General features: G+C 32.7%; 1 protein-coding gene across 1 annotated transcript in view; it reads right to left on the minus strand.

Moving 5' to 3' along the window:
- The window catches only part of Usp53 (ubiquitin specific peptidase 53), a 57,341-nt gene that overhangs the window by 20,315 nt on the left and 13,791 nt on the right, over positions 1–23,235 (minus strand). Inside the window, exons 2-11 of the mRNA XM_010610815.3 lie at positions 19,313–20,010; positions 14,005–14,097; positions 10,244–10,378; positions 9,487–9,600; positions 9,324–9,406; positions 6,631–6,736; positions 5,930–6,076; positions 5,038–5,187; positions 1,826–1,988; positions 1,198–1,350 (exon numbers count right to left, since the gene is read on the minus strand). Of these exons, the coding sequence (XP_010609117.1) occupies positions 1,198–1,350; positions 1,826–1,988; positions 5,038–5,187; positions 5,930–6,076; positions 6,631–6,736; positions 9,324–9,406; positions 9,487–9,600; positions 10,244–10,378; positions 14,005–14,097; positions 19,313–19,456 (1,288 nt within the window). The 5' untranslated portion in view covers positions 19,457–20,010. The remainder of the gene's footprint in view (positions 1–1,197; positions 1,351–1,825; positions 1,989–5,037; positions 5,188–5,929; positions 6,077–6,630; positions 6,737–9,323; positions 9,407–9,486; positions 9,601–10,243; positions 10,379–14,004; positions 14,098–19,312; positions 20,011–23,235) is intronic.

Below are 23,235 nucleotides of genomic sequence, written 5' to 3' on the forward strand. Positions count from 1 at the left end.
AAAAAAAAAAAAAAAAAAAAAAAAAAAAAAAAAAAAAAAGAAGAAGCCGGCCATTAGAATAATGAGAGGTCAAACTAACACAGTGGCTACCAGGCAGTATTTTAAGTGTCTTACTGCTATAATTCTCTGAGGTAGCTACAACTATTTCTACTTCAGGTAAGGAAACTGAGGCCAAGTTTATGTAGATACAGATGAAGAACTGGGAATATGAACCCAAGCTGTCTTGTCAAAGAGCATACATATTATCTCTAGGCTTAAAGTAGGTTTTTACTGAAAAAAAAAGTTTAATCTAAGAGTATCAACAAAATATAAGAAAAAGATACAGTTTAATTAAGATTTTTTTTTTCTTGGAAATGTTAAGGACTGAACTCTGAGCAAGCTAAGCAAGTGTTCCACAACTGAGGTTATACTCCAGCCTTCATTAAATGTTTTTCAGCCTTTATTGTATTTCTTTGTTGATAATTATTAATTCTGCCTACTAATACTCATGACTAAATGAGTTATATTTATAGACATTATTTCATTAACATATTTAAAAGCAGCTTATAAAATCATCCTGAATAGCCAATTAAAATTTTTATGTACTAAAAAAATTTATGTACTTTTATTTTACATTTTTTATTTTTCTAAAGAATTGTATGTATTTTCAAACCATAACTACACACATTACTGTGATGTCACATTTTAGAACCAAGTCATATGCTGTGGCTTGTGAAAATTAAGTCATGAGACTACAATAACAAGTGCTGAATAAAAATGAGGGTAAGGACAAACTACAATTAGAGTAACTTTGAACTACAGTTGCATTCACTAAAGATAATTTTAAGTTTGGCATGTAAGCCACATTATTAACTGATATTTTTATTTTTCAAGTTGATTATTAACTCCTGGAAGGAAAGGCCACATTATATACTTCTTTGGCAACCATTCAGATAGCCTCAGGCCTACTGCAGCTCTGAGAGCATGCAGAAAGTCAACAGCTTTTCAAGTCAAATTGGTCTCATAAAACTATAGCTCTCAGAGAAATACAGACTAAAAAAACATAAATCTACTTATTTTCTTTTTGTGGTCAAGAAAAGCTCATTGAGCAACCACCTTCTGTACAGTTATAACTAGGAATTACAGATTCAGTAACTGAGGAAAAGAAAAACCTTAAACACTATTGGACAATGTAAAAATGACAATTTAAACACTCACCTGGTCCTCTACCACCACTTATCTGAACGTGGCTCCGGCTACATGATGAAATATTAGTAGTCTGAAGTTTCTGATTGTCTCTCTGTTTTGCCTGGTCACTAAATCCATTTTCTTTTGAATTTTCAGAACTATAATTTGCAGGCTTTTCACATCCTTAAAAGACAAACAAAAATATATTATTCCCTTCCTTCTTTCACTTAGAAGAGGTGTTTGAATCATCTTTTTAGATATTTTTAATAATGCCAACAAAATTACTTAAAACTTAGGGGATTGACATGCCTTAAGTATTTCTAGAAGCTTTATATCAAAAAATGGCCTAGCTGCTTTGGACTGTTCGAGTTTACTAAATCATTTTATATCTCAATATTTGCGGCTACAAAGAGCCATCAGCCTCACTGGTGCCTATGTGTTCATGGCAGTGGGTGACTCCTACAGGTTCTTTTGAGGCACTGACAGGCAGGGAAAGGTTCCTCTCAAAAGATTAACAGAGAACAGAGGAATTTTCTGAACCCCACTTCACTGGAACTCAATTTTGAAATTACTCTTAGAATTCACTTTATACTAATATAAGTATTCCTAGGTGACTTTTATCAAAGAAAGACACCAAAAATATTTTAAAAAGAATTACCCATATTTTCTGCCACAGATTTGTAATGTGACCAGTTGACAACCTGCCTGAGTGCATCTTCAGTAGAAATTGCCGCGCCATCTGGGTTTGCGTAGAACAAAAGCAGTGGCTGGAAGTGGCACCGAATGCACTTGGAGACCACATCTTTCCATCGAGTGCCAACCTTTTAAAAAACCACAATAAATACAAAATTTTAAAATCAATGTGTTATACAAAAAGGTAGGAACTTTCTATTTTGTATTTAACATTTTTTAAAGATATTCAGATGTTGGCAATTCAAACATTATATAATTAATTGGATTTAATAGCTAATCTACATAACACCTCTACATAACACCTTAAGATTCTCACTTTAAAAAATGATACGCAAAAATAACAGACTTTTTCTATCAAGATTTAATGGAAGCGCAGGGGCTGTAGCTCAGCGGTAGAATGTTTGTCTAGCATGTACAGTGCCCTGGGATTCAATACACAGTACTAAAAAGTACAAGTTTAATTATCAAAATTTAAAAAGCTTTCCACCTACATGGTTGACTGACTTTTCAAAGATATCAAGGAAATTCAATGGAAAAATATATAAAAGAGTCCGTTCAACAAATGATGTTGGAAAAACTGGATGCCATATGAGAAAAAACTTTCATTCCATTACCCAAGAAACATAAAAAATAATGGATTATGTCAAAACTACAAAACTTACAGAAGAACACGAAAGAAAATCTTTATAACCTTAGGAAGTCAAAGATTTCTTAAAATAAAAAACAAACTGTGGGAGGAAAAAATTATAAAATGGCCTCAAGATTAGTAACTTCCCTCTTGGAAGGATAAACCATAAGAAACTGAAACAATAAACATCATACATTTAATAAAGGATGATTGTGCAAAATAAAGTATTCCTACAACTCAGTAATAACATAATACAATTTGAAAAATTGGCAAAATATTTGAAAAGACTTTACAAAAAAGAATAAATATGGCCAATAAGCACTTGAAAAAAATGCTCAAAACTATCATTCACAAGGGAAATGCCATTTATTCCATGGTGAAATTAATCCATAGTGTACATCCAGTAGAATAGCAAAAATTAAAAAGACTACCAACATGGAATGCTGCTGAGGACTCAGCAATTCTCATGAATTGCTAATAGGAATACAAAACGGTACAACCACTTTGGAAATCAACTGGGTGGTTTCTAACATATATATATATATATACATATACCACAAAAACAAACAAACCCAGATTATCTAAAAGCAGTCAAAGACTGCTTATTCTTCAAAAGGTAAATAGAAAAACTGTTGTAACAGCCATGAAATGAAACACAACAATAAAAATGAATATAAACAACACAAATGAATCTTAAGAACATTATGCTGAGGGAAGGAATCCAGAGTCAGTATATAGAGTTCGCTAAAAGAAAATGCATACATGGGGGGGTGACTTGTATAAATATTTTAGTATTAAATTTATTGAGACATGAGATTAATGTAAGTTAACTTTGGCCTCTACAATTTCAAGAGGTGCTCAAGTGGTAGCCGTTAGCTTCCAGACATTCATTAGTATGGAAGATTGCTGAAGCGTGTATACAATTTTTGGTAGACTCTATATAAGAAAAGATCCTTTACATGAAATTGCATAACTGGCAAAAGTAACCTATGGTGAGATGAGCGATTTTTCTGGGCCTGAGATGAGGTTGGGGAGGGGGCTGGACAGCCAAGATTCATGACAGAATTTTATGAAAATGGTCTATGTCAGTGATGGTGAACCTTTTAGAGGCTGAGTGCCCAAACTACAACCTCAAACCTACTTATTTATCACAAAATGCAAATATTGCAATTTAACCTGAATAATGAAGTTTTAGTTCAGAAAAACCAACACATACATTAACATCTTTTGTCTTAAAAACACCGTCACATGTGTAGATAAGTTAACTACCACTGTTCTATATACCAAACATGGTGGTTACTATACCTCTACTGAAACTCAAAATGTATACTTAAAATTGGTGCATTTTAAAGTCTGTAAATTATCCTTCTATAAGACTGATTTAAAAATTGAAGACAAGAATAAACAAAACCAAAAGCAAAACAAGGAATGCTACCATACTTGTTCTTGCAGGGAACAAATCTTCAAGAGCTTTTTCAAACTACATATACTAGTTGTACATCTCATCTCCTCATCTGGAGATGTTATGTTATGTTAATGCTCACAAATGCTCCTTTACTATATGTTAAAATAAAGTAAACAAAGTTTCATCCAATTTGCTTATATTAAGGAATTTCTATTTTTGTATCAATTTACTACTTAATAATAGGGGTCTCAAAGCCAGTAAGCCTAAGAATAATGCTTCTGCGATCAATAGTTTTCAACTATGCTGAATCTGAATCTCCAGTACAACTTAAAATTTTTAGTTATTTGTCTGTATATCAATTAATTCAGAATTCAAGACTCCAGGCACACTGTGTTTATTGAAAAGTTCCACAGGTAATTTTCCCCCATAAAGAACTATTACTCAGCCTGGTGTGGCAGCAGCGTATACTCATAAATAAAGCTACTAAGGAGGCTGTAACAGGATAACAAGTTCAGTGCCAGGCTGGGCAACTACTTAGTGAGTCCCTGCCTCAAAATACAAACAATTTTAAAAGCTGGAGATATAGCTCAGTAGTTCAGTGATAGAGTGCTTGCCTAGAACATGTGAGGTCCTGGATTCAAACCCCCATACCACTAAAATAAATAAATAAGAATTTCACTACTTTTCTGGACAATATTATAATGTTTACATACATAATTTATCAAAAGATACTAATTATAAATAATATATGTATCTAACTCCCCAGTGCATACAAAATTTGAAAATGTATCAATAGGAAGTACATTTTTATTACAAGTTTATACAAAGCAACTATGAATCATCTACACAGAAACACATATAGCAACTTGTATCGGGCAACAGAAGCATCACTGAGGTAAGGATCACTGATAGTTATATACATGTATATTAACATTTAGTAGTCAAATTTTCATTAATTCTAGAAATTGGTTTAAGAATTGCTTTTAAAATAAGTCAACTTTCAAGAATAAAAGTTTGTTTTTAATGCTATCATTATTATATTTATTATATTACATGGTAAGTGTATCATCATTTTGTATATTATTATATTATTTATTCCTAAAAAGTAGAAAGTAACAATAATTCCAGGAAGTGAAAATCTTACCTCTTTCACATTTGCATCATCAAAAAATACCCATTTGGAGCTCTTGGTATGAAAGGCAAAGGCACAGTAATGTCTGCTGGTATAGCAGATCATACCAACAAGGTGAAGCTCACTATTTTTGGCATTTTCATCAGTAACCCTATAAAAAAGCTGTTTAAAAATTATTAATGTACATTTACTACTACATCTTATAAAACAAAGAATATTTGATCAATCATGTATTTCACTTATCAAAAAATTTGAATGCATATTACCCCAACCCAATATAGTATTATATTATAACTGAAGCATCACTGATACTGCATCATTGAATTACTACCTTTAGTCAGTAGAAACTTTAAGTCCCATAAAATGATTTCACTACAAATTAGTTCAGTAACATAGCATTTCCAATAACACAAGATGGATGCATATACTTAAAACATGAGGTAAATTACATATTCTTGATAATTCTTGAGTCACACATTTGAACATCCATAAAAAGGATCTAAATTTCAATTGTCTGAAATTTGAATTGTAACATACACCAAAATATATTAAGAAAATAACAATCAAGCATATTGAGATCAATGCTATAGGTGAATATTAAATCTTAAACCTCTTTCTAGATTAATATTTATTATATAAATATAATATAATTGTCATCATAGTTTTAGATTTAAAGTGCCTGAGATAGTTTAGTTTGTAATCAAAAGCCATTACTTTATGTGGGAAAGGCATTCCAGTTAAATTGGATTTGATTAAATTTGTCTTTATCAGAGTACATGTGAATATTCTTACTTCCTTTAAAAAACTTTAGGTTCTGAAAAGCAAAGGTAAATGTATCATGATATATAAAGAAACTTTAGAAGAACTTACAATCAAAGGAAAAAGAATGAAAACAATACGATACCCCAGGAAGATAAAGATGTGTTGCAAGATTCCTCACAATATCTTCGGTTAAGTCAGAATGCTCAGAATCCCAGACTAAACCAATTGTAACAATCTCTGGGCAATTCATTAAAACACGGCGAATTTTTATTTTTTGGCCACAATTACTCTACAGGAAAACAGAAAAGGCAAGCATTGAAAGATCAAAACAGTTATGCCACAGACAAAAGTTTCAGTTTATGTTATATATAATGATAGTCTTAACATATCTGAAATCTTTCAGTTTTTAAAAATTTACTTCTAACTACCTGTTTGTCTTAATTATTGATTAAACAGCAGTTTATTTTAAATTAAAGTATTCTTTGATATTTTTGTCGACCTATTAGAATAAAAATTCACCCAAGAAAAACAGAAAGCCCTTGATTATTAACACTAGAAAAGAATAGTTAACTGTGCCTATTCAGATAAAAAAAGAAACTTTAAACATGTTAGAACTTCAAAATTTTTAGTTTAACATATGCTACCTTAAATCCTTTTAAAGAGATTTTAAAGAAATGTTGCTAAGATAAATAGCCTACATGGTATAAAGCTATCTAAAATAACTTTAAATAATAATAAATTCTTAAAATTAACTTTATACAGAATATTTACATGATAATTTTTAATACTTAGTGTCAAATTTACAAACATGAAGCATACTAATATTCTCCAAATTATGCTTACAGGACACTTTCTATAATCATCTGTTGTATTTGCTGCTTGGAGTAATTCTGCAAACATTTCAGGTTTTAAGCGTTCATGTCTTTCCATCATTCTTTCAACTTCATTGCTACAAAAGAAAGAAGCAGGCTTAAATTCAGTCGCTGAACTTAAAACAGATCTAATAAATTACATATTAACGATATTAAATGGTCAATACAGGTGAGAATTACTTCTAAAATACTACTTTGTCAAAAAAAACTGACCATAAAGTTTCTATAAAGTGAAAAAAATACTAAATTTGGCAGCTATATGGTAAAAAAATTAGGACAATTATGGTATAAAATAGCATGAAATTTTATATTTTTGTCCGGTACTCTATGAATTAGGGCAAGATGCTCTATCTGGATGTAATTCTAAGGCAATGCATCCTTTATTTTATTTTTTTACTTAGTAAGTATGGACTTTCATTTCAACTCTGTCTGATCAAGAGCAACAAAATTATATAAAGGTTCTATCTCTGGCCCAAATAAGCAAAGTTATCAATTTCACCTACTAGTTGGCCCTGTGTTGACTAAATGCAGAAGAAATAGCCAAGCTTAAGCCAAATATGTGCCTTTGTTCCTAGTATGGGTTATAGTTTTTTTATTAGACCACACAGTTTTAATATATGGGATAAGTGTATCACTATTTAGCCATCCTCTCTAAATCTTTTTTTTTTTTTTTTTGTACTGGGGATCAAACTCAGGACTTTGAGCTTGCCAGGCAGGCACAGTGCCACAGAGCTAAATCCCCAGTCCACTAAGTCTTATTTTACATATCAAGGGGTTTTTTTTTTTTTTGGTACTGGGGAATTGAACTCGGGTCTTTGCCCTTGCAAGGAAGGCCACCAAACCACTTAGCTAAATCCCTGGCCCATATCAAGGTATTATACAATACCTTCAAACAACTATTTAAAAATTTTTAAAATGGAATGTCAAAGCTGAAATATTCCTATTAATTTCCATTTTAGATATACTGGTTCTGCTTAATAGCAATGTAACTTTCCCAGATATAATTTATAGTTGGCCTAAATAATTTACAGGTACTCAATAACTAAAACTAAACCCTTCTAAAACTCTTCACAAGTATACTATAAAGAATTAAATCTGATGAATTCATTTAAACTGCATATAGTGGTTTTGTAAAACCCACAATATGAGAGTAATGGCAAGCTAGAAAAATTCTGAAGTCAGATAAATCTGAGTTTTAACTGTAATCCATCCATTTATCAGATTAACCTCATTAAACGTGCTTCTTCAATAAAATAGTGTTTCCATTAAGTTTAAAGCCAACAACTTACATATAGCCCGGAATACACTTAGGATTCAATAATTGATATTCTGATTGATATTCAATCTTAATTACCAGTAAGAGTTAAAATTGTATAGGTTTTAACTAGTGGTCTGTCCTTGTTCACATACCATCATTCTTTACAACTGACTATATTTGGCAGGGGCTTAGAGGGAATATTTCTATAAACCAGTATTACCCAATTTCATTTGTATATGTAAGAAAAATACTAAACACACTCAAATAACCAAATAAACATTAAGAAATAGTGTTATATTCAAGAAACCCAGGATTTAAGTAATATGAAATGGATGAACACGTGATATTCACTTTGTGTGATGAGAAAACCATTAATAGCATGTCACTGAACTTGTGCACTGATATATTCTGATTTATAACTATCAATCCATGTTATACCTTTCATATGAAAATTTCTGGTAACATTTACAATCATCTTCATATTTTATTGCCTATCAAATCTTTACACTCTCAAACACCAGGAAAGTGTTCAATCTTTATTATGTAACACCCAGGGATCCATTTTAGATCCTTAATTAGCTAATGTTTCACAGACAGCTCATAAAGGGAAAAGGGCAAGAATGAAAGCATAGAAAATTTTAATTTAAGATGAGTGTTGAAGCCTCAAATGCAATCATGTAAGTGAGGATTACAGCCACATTTTTTTTTCCTTTTCTATTTTTTTTTTTCTGCTTACCCTAGCTTTTATCATCATGAAAGGACGCAGTGGAGGTGACAGGAAGTATAGCTACGACAAAGGGAGCCATTTAACAAAAACAAATAAATCATTTTTCAGTTCAATTTACCACTGATTGTCATTTTAATCCTTCACATTCAAAAATTTGTGATAATTTGTGTACCTCACTAAATCATTCTTATATAGGTTGAGCATCCTTGATCTGAAAATCAAAAATTTGAAATGAAACTTTTTGAGTGCCACAAATAGAAAATCACAAACCTGACCTCATTGTGATGGGATGCAATCAAAACGCAGGCAAACGAAGCATACTGTGTAAAGTTACCTTTAGGCCATATGTATAAGATGTACTCATATATGAGATCTAAATGAATTTCATCATTAGATTTTGGTCCCAATCCCAATATATCTGATTACGTATAAATGAAAATATTGCACAATCTGAAACCTGAAATAATTCAAGTTCCAAGCATTCTGGATAAGGGATACTCAACCTGTATTAAGGCTAAATCACAAATATTATCTGAGATAAACATCTCTTACTATTTCTTATGGTAGCAGACAGGGCGAGGGGTAATTCATATGTGTTACAGTTTTACAGAATAAATGTTCAATGTGCTTAAATGTTGTTGTTAGCATCTTTGCTAAATATTCTTTAACAGGTCCTTACCATAAAGCTGTTGTAGAAATGTACCGCACAAATTCTGTAAAAGGTAGAGGATCTGATGATGCTCCACAGCTACGACACACACACTATAGGTAAAAACATATGTTTAATCTCTCAATCACAAAACATAAATACAATATCTGATAAAATGAGTAAGCCATTTCACCTGTTCATACAGAGTCATAGCGAACTTCTGGTGAGTGATACAAGACTTAGAGGTGCACATGTCTGCATCTCTGCTTGGCACTATGTGAAAATGAATCCTCTCCAATATATTTTCCTAATTTAAAAAGAAAATAGACAGGTGAGTTGATAATGTTGCAAAGAACACTTCAAAATACAACTCCTTCCAACTGAACATTTTCCAAAGTGAAAATATAAAAATGGCATACATTTTATTAGCCTTTCAGCTTTCTCCTCTAATCAGCACTTCAACTGTTGTTCAATTATTCACTTTTAGTAGTGCCAGCTAAAAATAAATGTTTAATAAAACATCATAGCAGTCTTTTTAATGAAAATTTTAAAAATTCTTTAAAAAAATCCAACCCATAGTGACTGATACCTAGAATTTAATAGTAGAAAATATGGTTTTCTATGTCCTTATAGTCTTTAAAAAAAGCAGGTAACTTTTCCTAGCTTTCTAGGCATTTTATGAACTATTATTAGAATAACAAAAAGTGGTGGTAGAGAAATAATACGGATAGAAAACCTTTAAAAGGATTTGTGCGGGAAGAATTTACAGAATTTGCAGAATAGAAAAAGGACCAAGAATGATTTAAATTGACCTCTGAAGAATGGGTAAGACATGGATCCACTGACCAAGACCAATAAATTTGCATTTTTACAAATCTTTGTTTTGTCTCAAAATATACATATTAAAGAATGAAAAAAAAATTTTTAGAAGGATTATCAGAAATACTTACAAAGCACTCTGCAGCATCATCCATAAGGCCAAGCTGAAATCGCTGCTCATCTTTGAAGCTTTCTGCAAGAGCGTGCCTTATGTTATCTGAGGGAAGCGCTTTTTCCCGACTGTGCTGAAACTGGGCAAATATTGTCTGGGGAACAAAAATAAAACAGTAAGTTTAATGCCAACAACTTTAAGCACATTAAATAATTTTTTAAATAATTTCATTATAACATAGAGAGGTTCAAAACACATACTTAGAAACCAATACAGAACAGTCTTTTGCTCTAAAATTCTATATAAAAATTCATTATTTGTATCAGTAATTGCAGAGGTGGTTGTAGTGGCATCTAACTCAAATGTTAAAGTGTATATAAATGTTAAAGTGCATGTGTGTTAGACATGAACAGCTCTGAGATCGACCCTGAAAGACACTGATTAGGCCTGAGGTGTCATCTATTTCTAAACTGTTCTGCAGATGATTCTGACGAAAGTTGTTTAAGGAACAAAGTGTAAGATTACAATGATACAAACCAAAAATCAACATACAATAAAATAAAATAAATGATAGGAATTCACCTCTTTTTAAAAAAACAAATGTTAGTTAATCTAAATGACCAGTTAGGATTGTTTGTTCCTTCTGGGAACTTAGGTAAACTTCAGAAAATAACAAATTGGTTTAAAAAACAGAAGTTCAGAAAATACTAACAGAATGACAATTTCTCACTATGATAATACTAAAGTTAGTTTTTAAAAAATGTAAACGTACATTTTACAAGAAGGGTCAGGAGAGTTAATAACTATTTTTAGTCTTTTTGAGAATCCCACCCACCCACAGTTATATATTTTTCTCATTTAAAGAGTTTTTTAAAACCTAAGTCTAAGAAATCATGGAAACATCATTTAAGACTATGAGATTGTAGGTATTAACTCAAGTCTATTTTCCTTGTTGAATTTAAACACAAAAAATATTGAGTTGTCTGTGATGGTACATAATAGTAATCCAAGTTTATCTGACAGGCTGAGACTGGAGAATCACAAGTTTGAGGCTAGCCTGGGCAACTTAGTGAGATCCTGTCTCAAAATAAAAGGACTGGGGATATAGCTCAGTGATACAGCACTTGCCTTGCATGCTAGGGTCTCTGGGATCAAATCTCCAGCACAAAGATAAGCAAAGCTTTTTATCAAGTTAGTTTAGGATAACTACAAAGAAGATAATAGGGAGAAAAAAAGGTAAGATTTCTCAGCAACATACTAAATAAGAAATGTTCATGCTCTTTAAGCTCGAGGAGTTGTACCATCTCAAAAAAAAAGATAAAGTTTTTTAAGACCAACACATGGCAAATTAGGAAACTATTTCAAGAATCTATTCCTCCACTGCAAAAATTTTAATTCATAAATAAGAGTTAAAAAATAAAATGCCAAATAAAGCTGGATACAAATGATAGGAATTCACTAGTCTTTCTATAAAAATTAGAAATTATAATTATTTTAGCCATTATAATAGAATGATGATTATGAAAAGGTGAAAATACTACAGATTTCATCTTATTTAAGTAATTAACTTGTCCGGGCAATGTTTAAGATACTGAACCTACACAAGACTTTACTCATTCAACACCTATTCCTCACTTGCCTCGTGTATGAACAATGCCTGCATTGTTCTATACTAGAAAACAGTGACCTCGCCCACACGGAGTTTATATTCTAGTACAGTAATGAGGATGCACATAAGTAATTATATAATATGTCAGAATGTGATAAGATAAAGACAGTTAAGAACACAACACAAGAGACAAAAACACAGCAATATAATGGGGTTCTGAATGCTGGGGGAAGGACAGAGAGATGCAGCTACTTACCTTTTACCTAGTGATGAAAGGCCTCAGTGACACAAAAAGCAACATTTGAGAAGAGGAACAAAGGTGTTAACGCTAAGGACCTTGGGAAGAAAAGTACTCTAGAAAAAAGGAGTGACGATGAAAAGATCTGGACATGAAAGCCAGCTCTGAGCAATGGGCCAGACTGAAGTACAGTGAACGTGTATGTGAAGTGATGTTGGGAGCAATGACGCAGGGCTGTGAAAGTGTCAGGCCAAGGCTGAGGAAATGAACTACACTGGTTGTTACAACTGGACAAACCATTCAAAATTTACCATGAAGTATATAAAATGTGATCTTGCAATTTGACCTAGGTTTATTTTTCATCCTCTGACAACATTATTCTATCATGTTCAGAAAATTATTCACTTTTGTTAATCCATTCAAATAGCCTTTTCAGGAACATAAAGAAATTAAGGTATGCAGATTTTTAAAAAATTTCCCATATATGTATGAGTTCATTAACAATGTTCAAGAATGTGGAAGAATAAAAACATTTATCTTTTAAATGTGCTAACCAAATCTTAACTTCTCAGGCAAAAGATTTTTAATGACAAAAATGAGCTGTTAATATATACTACACACCATGTTTCTACCCTTGTCTCCCTTAGCTCAGTAGCCAAAAGGGTCTAGTTTAGGCAGATTATATCACTCCTCCAATTGAAAATAATCCCAGAACTTACTAAATTACTCAGAGAAAAAGCCAAAATTATTAAAAAGGCTCATAAAGCAATCTGAAGTCATATTCTTGTTATCGCCTTGTAATACACTAGCCAAAAACTTAGTTATTAGAAAACACTCATCAATCTTGATTATGAATCTGGAGTTTGGACAGGATGGCTCCTCTGTGTTCTACCTGGAGCTATCTGAGAAGTTGTGAATGCTGGGACCTGGTCTAACAGCCGATGCTAACTACCAACTGGGACCTATATACTAGCTATGTCTAGAATGCCAGTGTGGCCTTCCACATATCTTTGTGGCTTTCTCACAGTCTCTGGCTCCCTTCCAAGAACAAGCACCCTCAAGGGACAGAGCACGGCAGGGAGCTCTAGTATCTTTTCTAATCTAACCTGACTTCAGATGTCTTGCAAAATCAGTTCTGTCACACTCTCGTTGATAGGAATCAGTCACTGAGGCCCATGTTCAAGGAACTTCTTCAGAGAGGAAAAAAAAATGCAAAATTATATGGGGACATGTTTTCAAGCCATCACAATGCCCATTATCTCCGAGTTCATCTCTTACATAGCTTTTAGCGCTCATTTCTTCAGGGTTCCTTGCGATGTCTCATACACTCCCACCTCGAAGCCTCCCAGGTTGGTTCTGTCTGCCCAGAAGCTCCTCCACCACATGACCCTTTGCTCACTGTGTCACCTCTTCCAACCTTTGAGTAAAGTATCACTTTCCCAGCAAGGCTTCTTTGGCCATTCAACATACCATGGTCTCTTTCTCTGACTTACTTTTCTTTTCCCATCGAACATACTCCACGGTGGTGCTTATTTACTGTTTTCTCCCTATCATAGGATAAGTACTTCTGATATTTTTACTTGTTTTATTCACTGTCGTACCCTCAGTATCAACAGCTGTATCCTGAATTTAGTGGTAGCTCAAAAGCACTTGCTAAATTAATAAAGAATTATTTCCAAATAATGAAAAGTGCAATGTTCCTAACAGTTTCATACTACTTAGATGATTACTGTATAACTGCTCTAATGAAAAACTAGAAAATAAAAAATAAAAACACAAAGGTGAATAAATCACACATTAAGATTGCATCTACAAAACTATAAATCTCTTGACAACAAACTTCAATTACAAAGAAATTAACCAAATATGTCAAATATCAAAATTACATTTTTGAAGAAGCAGTAACAATTCTTGATAACTATGAAAAGTTTACCTTCAGTGCACAAAATATGCAGGCTTCTCCCTGACAAATATGTCCAGTCAGAACACGCAAGCTTCGCCGGAATATATCCAATTGCCATAAAACCTAAAAAACAGATTTGAAGGAAAAAGACAATGAGATTTTCCTCACAATGATAAGATATTTAGATATTTTTCAAATTGAAAAAAAGGCTAATAAGTACTTTCTTTCAATATCTTGTACATAATCAGATATACACAATCACTAGAAACAATAGCAAGTAGGCCGGGGATTTAGCTCAGAGGTTCCACTGCCTGCCTTGCAAGTGCAAGGACCTGAGTTCAATCCCTGGTACCAAAACAAAACAAAACAACAACAACAACAACACACACACACACACACACACACACACACACACAGAAACAGTAGCAAGTATAAAACTACTATATACATGATATACATATATAAAAGATGGGTTCAGAAGATATTCTTATTGACTCACATGAAAAACCATTACAGGCATAGAGCCAGGAAAAACAAACTCCTCAGTTAAGGATCTGACATGAACAGGAAATATGGGATACTTAGGATAATTAAGGACTTGGCAGAGACACGAAAGAAGTGATTAGAATACTTGGACAAACTGAAATCTAGGGAGGAAATGTAATTAGACTTTAAAGGTAGGGTGTACGTAATAGAGGTCAGTGTGTTATGGGAAGAAAAGAGGGTGGCCAGATGTGTGTGTGGTCCCTAAATACTGATGAGAGAGTGGGTATCTATGCAGTAATGAAGGTCCAGCATGTGAAGCAGCAGTATTTAAGGAATTATCTGAAAAGACATGTTGCAATTAGTCTTTAATCACCTGCTACTAAAAGACAAAGGTAAAGCAAGCAAACAAATAAAAAAACAACTGTTGAAGTCAAGCGACCCAGTACCTAAAACTCATTCTGGAAAACATGAACTCTATACAATGAAATATTAATAGTCCTGCCCAATACAACTGTCTTTTGCGGGGTGGAGTTTGAGACAGGGTCTCACGCTGGTCTCAACCTCACAGCGATCCTCCTGCCTCAGCCTCCTGAGTACTGGGATTACAGGCATGTGCTGCCATGCCCAGCCCAATACAATTCTTATAAGGATTAAATAATACATAATATGTAAGGTGTTTAAAGCAGGACCTGGTACATAATCAGGCATACAGTGAATATCAGCTGCTACTGCAACAAACATGTAAAATCTTTAAGTTTCCCTCTATGTTTTAGTTATTTCCTCAAATATAAACTTAAGAAATTCATTTATGAACTCTCGTTTCTACCAAACAAAAACAAGATTTTAGTAAAAGGTTAGTAAAAATAAATTGATCTTAAGGTTTTCTATATTTTCAACTTCTCAATAATCAAAGAGCATATCAGAACTTCTCTTTTAGAACGGCTTTTTCTTCAAACATAATAGGATCTATTTATTTATCATAAATAACAGTGTTTTGCAAAGCACGTTTCAAATGCCTTGTTATTATCTCTTTTACCATCAAAAATATCACACTGAAATCCATTTTCCAGCAATAACGAAGGAGAATGACAGCAGGAACTCAGGCACAGCACAGAAGTGAGGCCAAGGGTGCCCCTCAGAGGTAGGCTGCCTGGTCTAATTTGGCTTTATTCTTCAGCAGTGCTTGGATGACATGGGCAAAACACTTCCTGAGATTACATTCTCAGTAAAGTGAAGATAAATCTTGTGCCTGCTGCTTAGAGTTGTTGTAGAATTCAATTAAATATGATGTGTAATGTTCAGACAGGTGTCTGGTGCATATAACTTTGTTCTAATCCTTATAATTCAATGCTATATTGTCAAACCTACTTCAATTATACTGCTTTTCAGATACAAGTTAAAAATATTCAGCTAGCAGGCCACCTTTTATAATCTGTTTATAAAGTTGGTGAAGTCTTTCAAATATAATTGTAATATTTTCTGGGAGTAGCACAATCTCAAAGTTACACTGGAACAAACTACAGAAAAAATATGTGATTTTTAAAAAAATCTGTACATTATTCATTACAATAATGTAAAGCATATTTTAGCAAATCCCTATTTAAAAATAATTATTTTTAATTATGGTTAATCATTATCCTATTTTATTTCAAAGTGTTTATTACAGTCTACTTATTTAAAACATTAAAGTCTATGCTAGCTGTTGAATTAGTTTATTAGAGTATGGATACTGCTTAGTTTATGCATACTGAAAATCAATACATATGTGCACATACATTTAATAAAGAAAAATAAATCTCTTACATTTTTCACTTCAAAATAATATAAGTTAAAAATTAAGTAATCAAAAAAGCATATAATTTCAGTTTTTACTTATGTTAGATATATATTATTTTAAGGTCTGCTTTTAGTAATTTCTTATAAGAACTATTACACAATATATTTCTTAGCAGTTATTTAAAAAATATTCACCAAATTGCATATTAACATTTGTATTCTGAATTTTTTAAAATGAAATTTGGTCTTTCTGATATAAAGTCTATTTGAATTATTTTGTTACTGACAATTGGCTATACAAATCAACTTGTACAGACACCTTAACCACAGAGCCCAGAAGATACTCCTAGAGCTACTCTGTAGAAGTACTGCACAGAGATAGCACCATGGATCTGCACAGGGCCCCTCTGAATATTCCAGCAAGCAGTAAGAGTGAACTACTCAATGCCAGGGCAAGAAATGTCCAAAAGAATTAGAGGAAATAATGCCCAGAGCTTCACACAGGCCTATTTCTAGCAGCTAAAGTGAAAAACTTTAAAATTTACAGAGCAGTGGTTAAAAAAAAGTCTCAAGAGAAATTAACCGTAGAATAGACCTTTGTCTTCCCTTACAAACTTTAAGACTAAAGTGATCAAACTGTGTCCAAGTAAATTAACTTTATCCCAAAACAAAGTTCAAGATTGTTTTTAGGAATAAAAAAAAAATCTCTCTAATGTAACAAGGTAAAATTTGCCTGACAACTAATAAAAAATTATCAGGCATTAAAGAAAAAAATAAATATGTAACTTTATTTCATACAATTAAGAGGCTAGAAGTAAGACATTAGTGTTAAGTAGAGACATGAGTGTTAAGATTCACATTAATATTCTAGAAACGAAAACTACAGTATCTAAGATGAAAAATATACTTAGCAAAAAAAAAAAAAAGATTAATGAGCCTGAAGACAGAAATAGAAGCCACACAAAATGAAACAGAAGACTGAAAGAAAATGAAGAGATCATTAGTGAGCTATAGGACAATATTAAACTGCCAACTATATATAAAACTACAGTCTTCGAAAGGTGAGGAAAGACAAGTTAGTTGGAGAAAGATCAGTCAAATAGTTCTCAAATTTGATTACAATTGTAAGCTTGTAAAACCATTATGCTCAACAAACCCAAACGACAGATATGAAGAAAACTATGTCAAGACATATAGATTACTTTAAACCAAATTCTACTTCAGAGATAATCTTAAAAGCAGCCACAGAAAAAGATCACATTATACATAGAAAAACAAAGATCATAAGGATAGATTTTTATTAAATATAATGCAAGCTAAAACACAAAGAAGCAAAATCTTTAAAGTACAGGAAAAGACACATACTGCTTTAGGCTGTTTGAATGTTTGAAAATATCTTTCAAAAACAAGAGAGGACTGGGATATTGCTCAGCGGTGTAGCACCTGCCTGGCAAACCTGAGGCCCTGAGTCCAATTCCCAGTACCAAAAAAAACCACAAAAAACAAAGGAAAACCAAAGTGAAATACAGATGTTTTTCAGACATAGAAAAGTTGAAAGAATTCATCATTGATATGCCAGCAGAAAGAGAAGAAAAGCAGAAGGAAAGGATGCAAGGTGGAAATGTGAATCTATTAACAGGAGTGTTTCGTATGTACACAACTATGCAGAAAGGGATAGTCATCAGAGTATAAAGCTCAATGCAGTTTATTTAAATTTAAAAAAACACTATCATAGGAATATTTCTACTTTCTTTACTAGGAATATTTCTACTTTCTTTACTATGAAAGTTTCCTTAATGTGAATATTCCGTTACAATATGCTTTTTGTCTCCCTATATTATAGACAGTATTTTGAGAGCTAACGAAAAGAAGAGAAACAGAGGGGGAAAATGTTAAAGCGAAGAATAGTAAAAAAAGAGCTGATATGACAGAAGACCTTCCTTATGATCAAAAGCATTTAATTCCAGATCTTGTGGTACTTAATATGTCCTTATATCAAGTGCCATTAAATAAATATATTATTTTTTCATTACACTGAACATCAGTACAATCTTTGAGCCAGGGCAGGAACACTAACTGCCATAGAAGTGTCCAAAGTAAATTAGATTCAATGTTTTCATTATACAGTGGTGCCTCAGTGTTTGCATGGGAAAGATGGCCAGTTGTGTCACACAATGCAGTTTGCAAACAAAAACAAAATTTTGCCAAATGCTTCTGTTTGAGAACCAAATTGTTTGCAAACAAAAAGTGTTCCAAACCAAAGTAACGCTGTACCAATTACTTCTCTTTCCCTGGGTGAATTAAAGAACTTTCAAGTATGGCCCAAGAAGGCAGCAACTGAGATATCTGAGCACTTGATGTAGTCTAGATGTGTTTACTTATAAAATACCTTAAACAATATTTCTCTCTCTCCTCTCAGTTTTTAGAAGAAAAATTCTGGAAATGCCAGACAAAAATCATATTATACATAAGAAAAGCTATTTAGCAAAGGCAGAAAAATATGTTAAAATATATTTGTAACTAAAAGTTTTGTAAAAATGGAAGCAAATGGATTAACCTCCAATTTAATCAAAAGAGTGTTGCTCTAATGATGATTACAGAGGTGATTTAAGGACCACAGTGAGAGGTGAAGGGAGTTTGAGCACCATTATTAAAAATAATGAAAAATAAGAATAATTATTATTCTAGATTCTTATTTCAAACCAAGAGGCTCACTTCTTAATGTTTTATCTACTGAGAACTACACCAGATTTGTTTTTATTTTGTGTAATTTGTTTTTTGTATTTCTTGAGAAGGGATTATTGCCCAATAAATTGTTTCCGTATTTTAGAAACATTCTTAATTTACTAAATATTTAAGTAAAAAGGTTCTCCTATCACAGTAATACATCACCCTGTCAAAGAAAACACCATTTCCATTTATTATAAAAACTAAAATTGCCATTTTGCTCCATTAAAAGTGATACTAAAAGCCATTTCAGTTAATAACTTTGTTCATAATTTAGTAGTTAAAGAAGCATTAAACAAAGTATTTCCCGAAAAGTATTTTTTTTAAAATGTAGTAAGTATGGTCTCACCTGTACAGCACTATTAAGAAAGCAGCTGTTTTGTCCTGGTTCGTTTAACAAGCCTTTGGTAGGGGCTAATGATAGCATACTTCCAGGTTGGTAAGCTTTCCCAAGGTTGCCACCAGGTTTCCGTAAGAATTTTACCCAGGCCATCTTCAAACAACTTTGTTTGCATTAAAGCTAAGAACTGTACATGGATGCTGTATTTCTGATGACAAAATGGATAACTTGAATTTGCAACTTAAATTCACAACAGTTTGTAATAAGTATGTAAGTTTCCAAGTCCATATCTTTCTTAATGGTATAAATTTTTGAGGATATAGGTAAAAATGGGGTAAGTAAACATTGAAGGTCTGAGAGCTAACAAGAACTTTAAAAGAACTTCCTTTTAAAAAACAAGGCCTTAAAGATTTTTACGTGTTAAATTTTATAAGAGAGTTGTACACACTGAGACAAAAATGGTTGTTTCTGTTTTTAACTGCAAAAAATATCATTGATGAACAAATTTCTTTCGTGAACCAGTCAGTTGTCTTGACAGATTAAAAAATACAAAAGGATGATAGGAGAAGATGTACAGTTGACATCTGGCATGATTCCTTTGGTCATTTTCTTTATGCTTTTTTAATAAAAAATAACTCTATTTATTTTCCAGGTGAAGTTATCAAAGGTGACTCAATATGTCATTTCAATGTGACATCAAAGCAAATCTACAAGAAAAGAAAAGAAATGTTTAAAAATAAACCTAGTCAGGAAAATTTCTATTTTACAATTTGAACACAAATATTGACTATAGAACTAAAATTTACCATTACAAGGATTACAACTAATAACATTCAAAGATATTAAAATGAGAGCACTTCATCACTTATAAGGGTTCTACAAAAATAGAAACCTAGTACTGGGGTGAAGGGAGGGCAGAGACAAGGGGAAAAAATGAGAACCAAGACCTGTCATGTAAAGGTACAAGATCCCAATAATGAATGTAACTGTATTGTATACCTGAAATGTACCAATAAACGCAATAAAAAAAAAAAGAAACCTAGTACTAAATTAGGTCTCAGGTGGTATATGTCAACCTAAATTGCTTTAGTAAACAAATATGCATATGTGTGTACATACTACAGACTATGTTATCTACCTTACATACAGAATCATATTTTTCCAAAAAAGTCAGTAGATTTCATGTAAATTAACATTCATAACAACTACACAGAAATAGATTTTAGTGAATTAAATTTCTATCTTTTCACAAATGCATGCTCTCGTTTAATGGATTTCAAATGCTAAATTTCAGAATTAAAAATAATCAAATATTACTAATAAAGTTTTATTTCATCAACTTAATTTTGTTCCTGCATCTTTCATCCAACAAACACTTACAAAGCATTTTTCTTATGGTACCTATCAGGCACTGGAACTAACATAATGAAGAATATCACAATACCACATACCAGCATACCACAGTACATTGTAGAGTGTACCAGGAGGTTCTATGTGTTAAGTGCTAACAGAAAACAATGTAAAAAAGCAGAATGAGAAGTTATACAATGTAGGATGACCTTCATTTTTCAACAGGATAGTCAGGGAAGAAGGACTGAGGAGGTTACATCTGCACCAAGATTTGAAGGAGGTAAAGAAACCAAGTGAGGGAAAAAACTCCAGGGTAGACTGAAGAGAAACTTCAAAAATACCAAAGTTGGGGCATACGTGGCATGCAGGAAGAATAGTAAGAAGTCCAATGTGGCAAGAGAAATTTAATAAGGAGCCTGGTAGATGAAACAGAAGGACAAGAGAAAGACAGATTACATAGGGTCTTGTGAGCCCTTTGGTTTTAAACTCTGGCTTGACAGTTACTGAGTTCTGTTTTTACAGCACAAAAGACAAGAGACAGAACAGCATGGGTCAGTTGAATATCACTGATCAAACACTCACAAGATAGCAAAGCACTAGAGAACAAAGAAGAAAACCATCAGTTTCTAAAGAAATAAAGTCAAGAGCCTGTTTCTAAGCCTACTCTTTAGCTGTCTTGTTTAAAATACATTCTTGTCATCTCTGATAAGAACTTCTTTATCTTGAAAATGGGGACAACAGTAACAACTCTGTTTAATGAAGGTTAAATATTCTAAGAATTATAAAATATTGTTGGTTATTTTTTCTATTTTAATCAATTCATAACACCTCCCTGAATGATCTAAATGATCCTGAAACCTTTCATATATGTTGTTTTTAATAAATTTAGTCATGTTTTATAACATTAAGTGAACTCTATATTGGCAGTAAATTCCTATTTTTAATAAAATCATCCTTTTAAAATGATAAACTTTCAACACTTACTAGGCACCAAGTCTGTACTATGAACCATCCTAAAGTATTATAAAACAATTCCTATCATTAAAGAATTTAGTTTGGTGAGGGTCATAAACACAAACAGATAACTTAAAAGAATCATGGCTCCCATTCCTTTATAAGATGTCAAACTAATATGTGTCCTGATTGCCTCCTTCCGACCCAGTCCTGAAGATTACACAAAGGAAAAGCAATCTGATGAGAAACGAGGAGAAATGCTGAGGACACCAAAGGTCACTGGCTTGTAGAGTGTGAGAGAAACAATAAGCAAGTGATGGAGAAAGCCCAACGTCCAACTGGAATGCTCTTCCTACCTGTGAGCTTTTCCACTCCTTATAGTGATCTGGGCAGAGAATTCCCACTCCACACAATGCAATGAAACAGAAAAGCACTGCTCCTTCCCCAGTGCCATGTGGAGATCAGCTTTTCAGGAAAACACTAGAGCACAACCAGTTTCGGAAGTGTTGAAAGTACAGGTGATCTATAGGACCCTTTGTGTTCTGGACTCACCTGTTCTTCTCATGAACTGATCTGAAAAGACAGGTAGGGCTATACAAAATTCTTTTCTGGAACCAACTTTCAAACTGCTTCACCCTGAATCAAGCCCTTACATCCTACTTCTACTCCCTGAAATCAGACACAGACAAACCACTTAGAGCCTCATCTTCATGTTTCTCCCAGGTGAATATTCCTAGCTTAGAACTTGGTACTCCTGAGGAAAATATAACCAGGACAGTATAAGCACTTTGACAGAAAGAAAGCACTTTGATGAACAATCTAAACCACAGGAAACAGAAAGAATAAAGGGAACACAAATTTAAAATGAACATAATAAATACCTGCCAGGTGAGGATATGTGTAGATTTTTAAAAAACACTGTTACATTAAAAAAAGAAATCCAAAGATCAGGTTAACCAGCAAACCGCAAAGAGGGAAAGAAGATGGTACCAGCAAATAGTAAGTTTAAATAAAAAAATCACACAAGGTACTAAAAAAACAAAAAAGAAAACATAAACATGTTTTAGGAGTGAAGAGGTATGGATGAGATCTAAAAGTGTCAAAATCTATCAAGATACCTACAAAGACAAGAAACAAAGTAAACTGAGTAAATATAAAGGATTAAGAACTAGACTGAAGATATGGCTCAGTGGCTGAGGGAATGCACAAGGTCCTGAGTTCAATCTCCTGGAACACCAAAACAAACAAACAAAAACAAAAAAAGAGGAAGGAAAGCAAGCAAGCAAGCAAGCAAGAAAGAAAGAGGGACACTTATTTCCCAGAATTAAATGGAAAAAAAGTCAGAACAAACAATTTAAAAATATAAATAATGTGGGGAAGGAGAGAAGGACAGAATTTGTCAAACATTAAACAAGAAGGAAATAAAATAAATCCCAAACTAATTTATGGGTGTTTTGTTTTGTTTTGCAAAAACTAGTACAAGGATATAACCTTCACAAGACTGATGAAAGAAAAATGGAAATATAAACATTAATGAAAATGGTAATTATAACTACATCAGCAACCAAAAACTGTACATGTATGCCACTTAAGTCTTATAAAAATAACTTCGAAAATCTAAAGGAATC

The sequence above is a fragment of the Fukomys damarensis genome, unplaced genomic scaffold (assembly GCF_012274545.1).
Source record: "Fukomys damarensis isolate Sample0158 unplaced genomic scaffold, DMR_v1.0_HiC HiC_scaffold_38, whole genome shotgun sequence".
In the NCBI taxonomy this organism is placed as follows: Eukaryota; Metazoa; Chordata; class Mammalia; order Rodentia; family Bathyergidae; genus Fukomys; species Fukomys damarensis.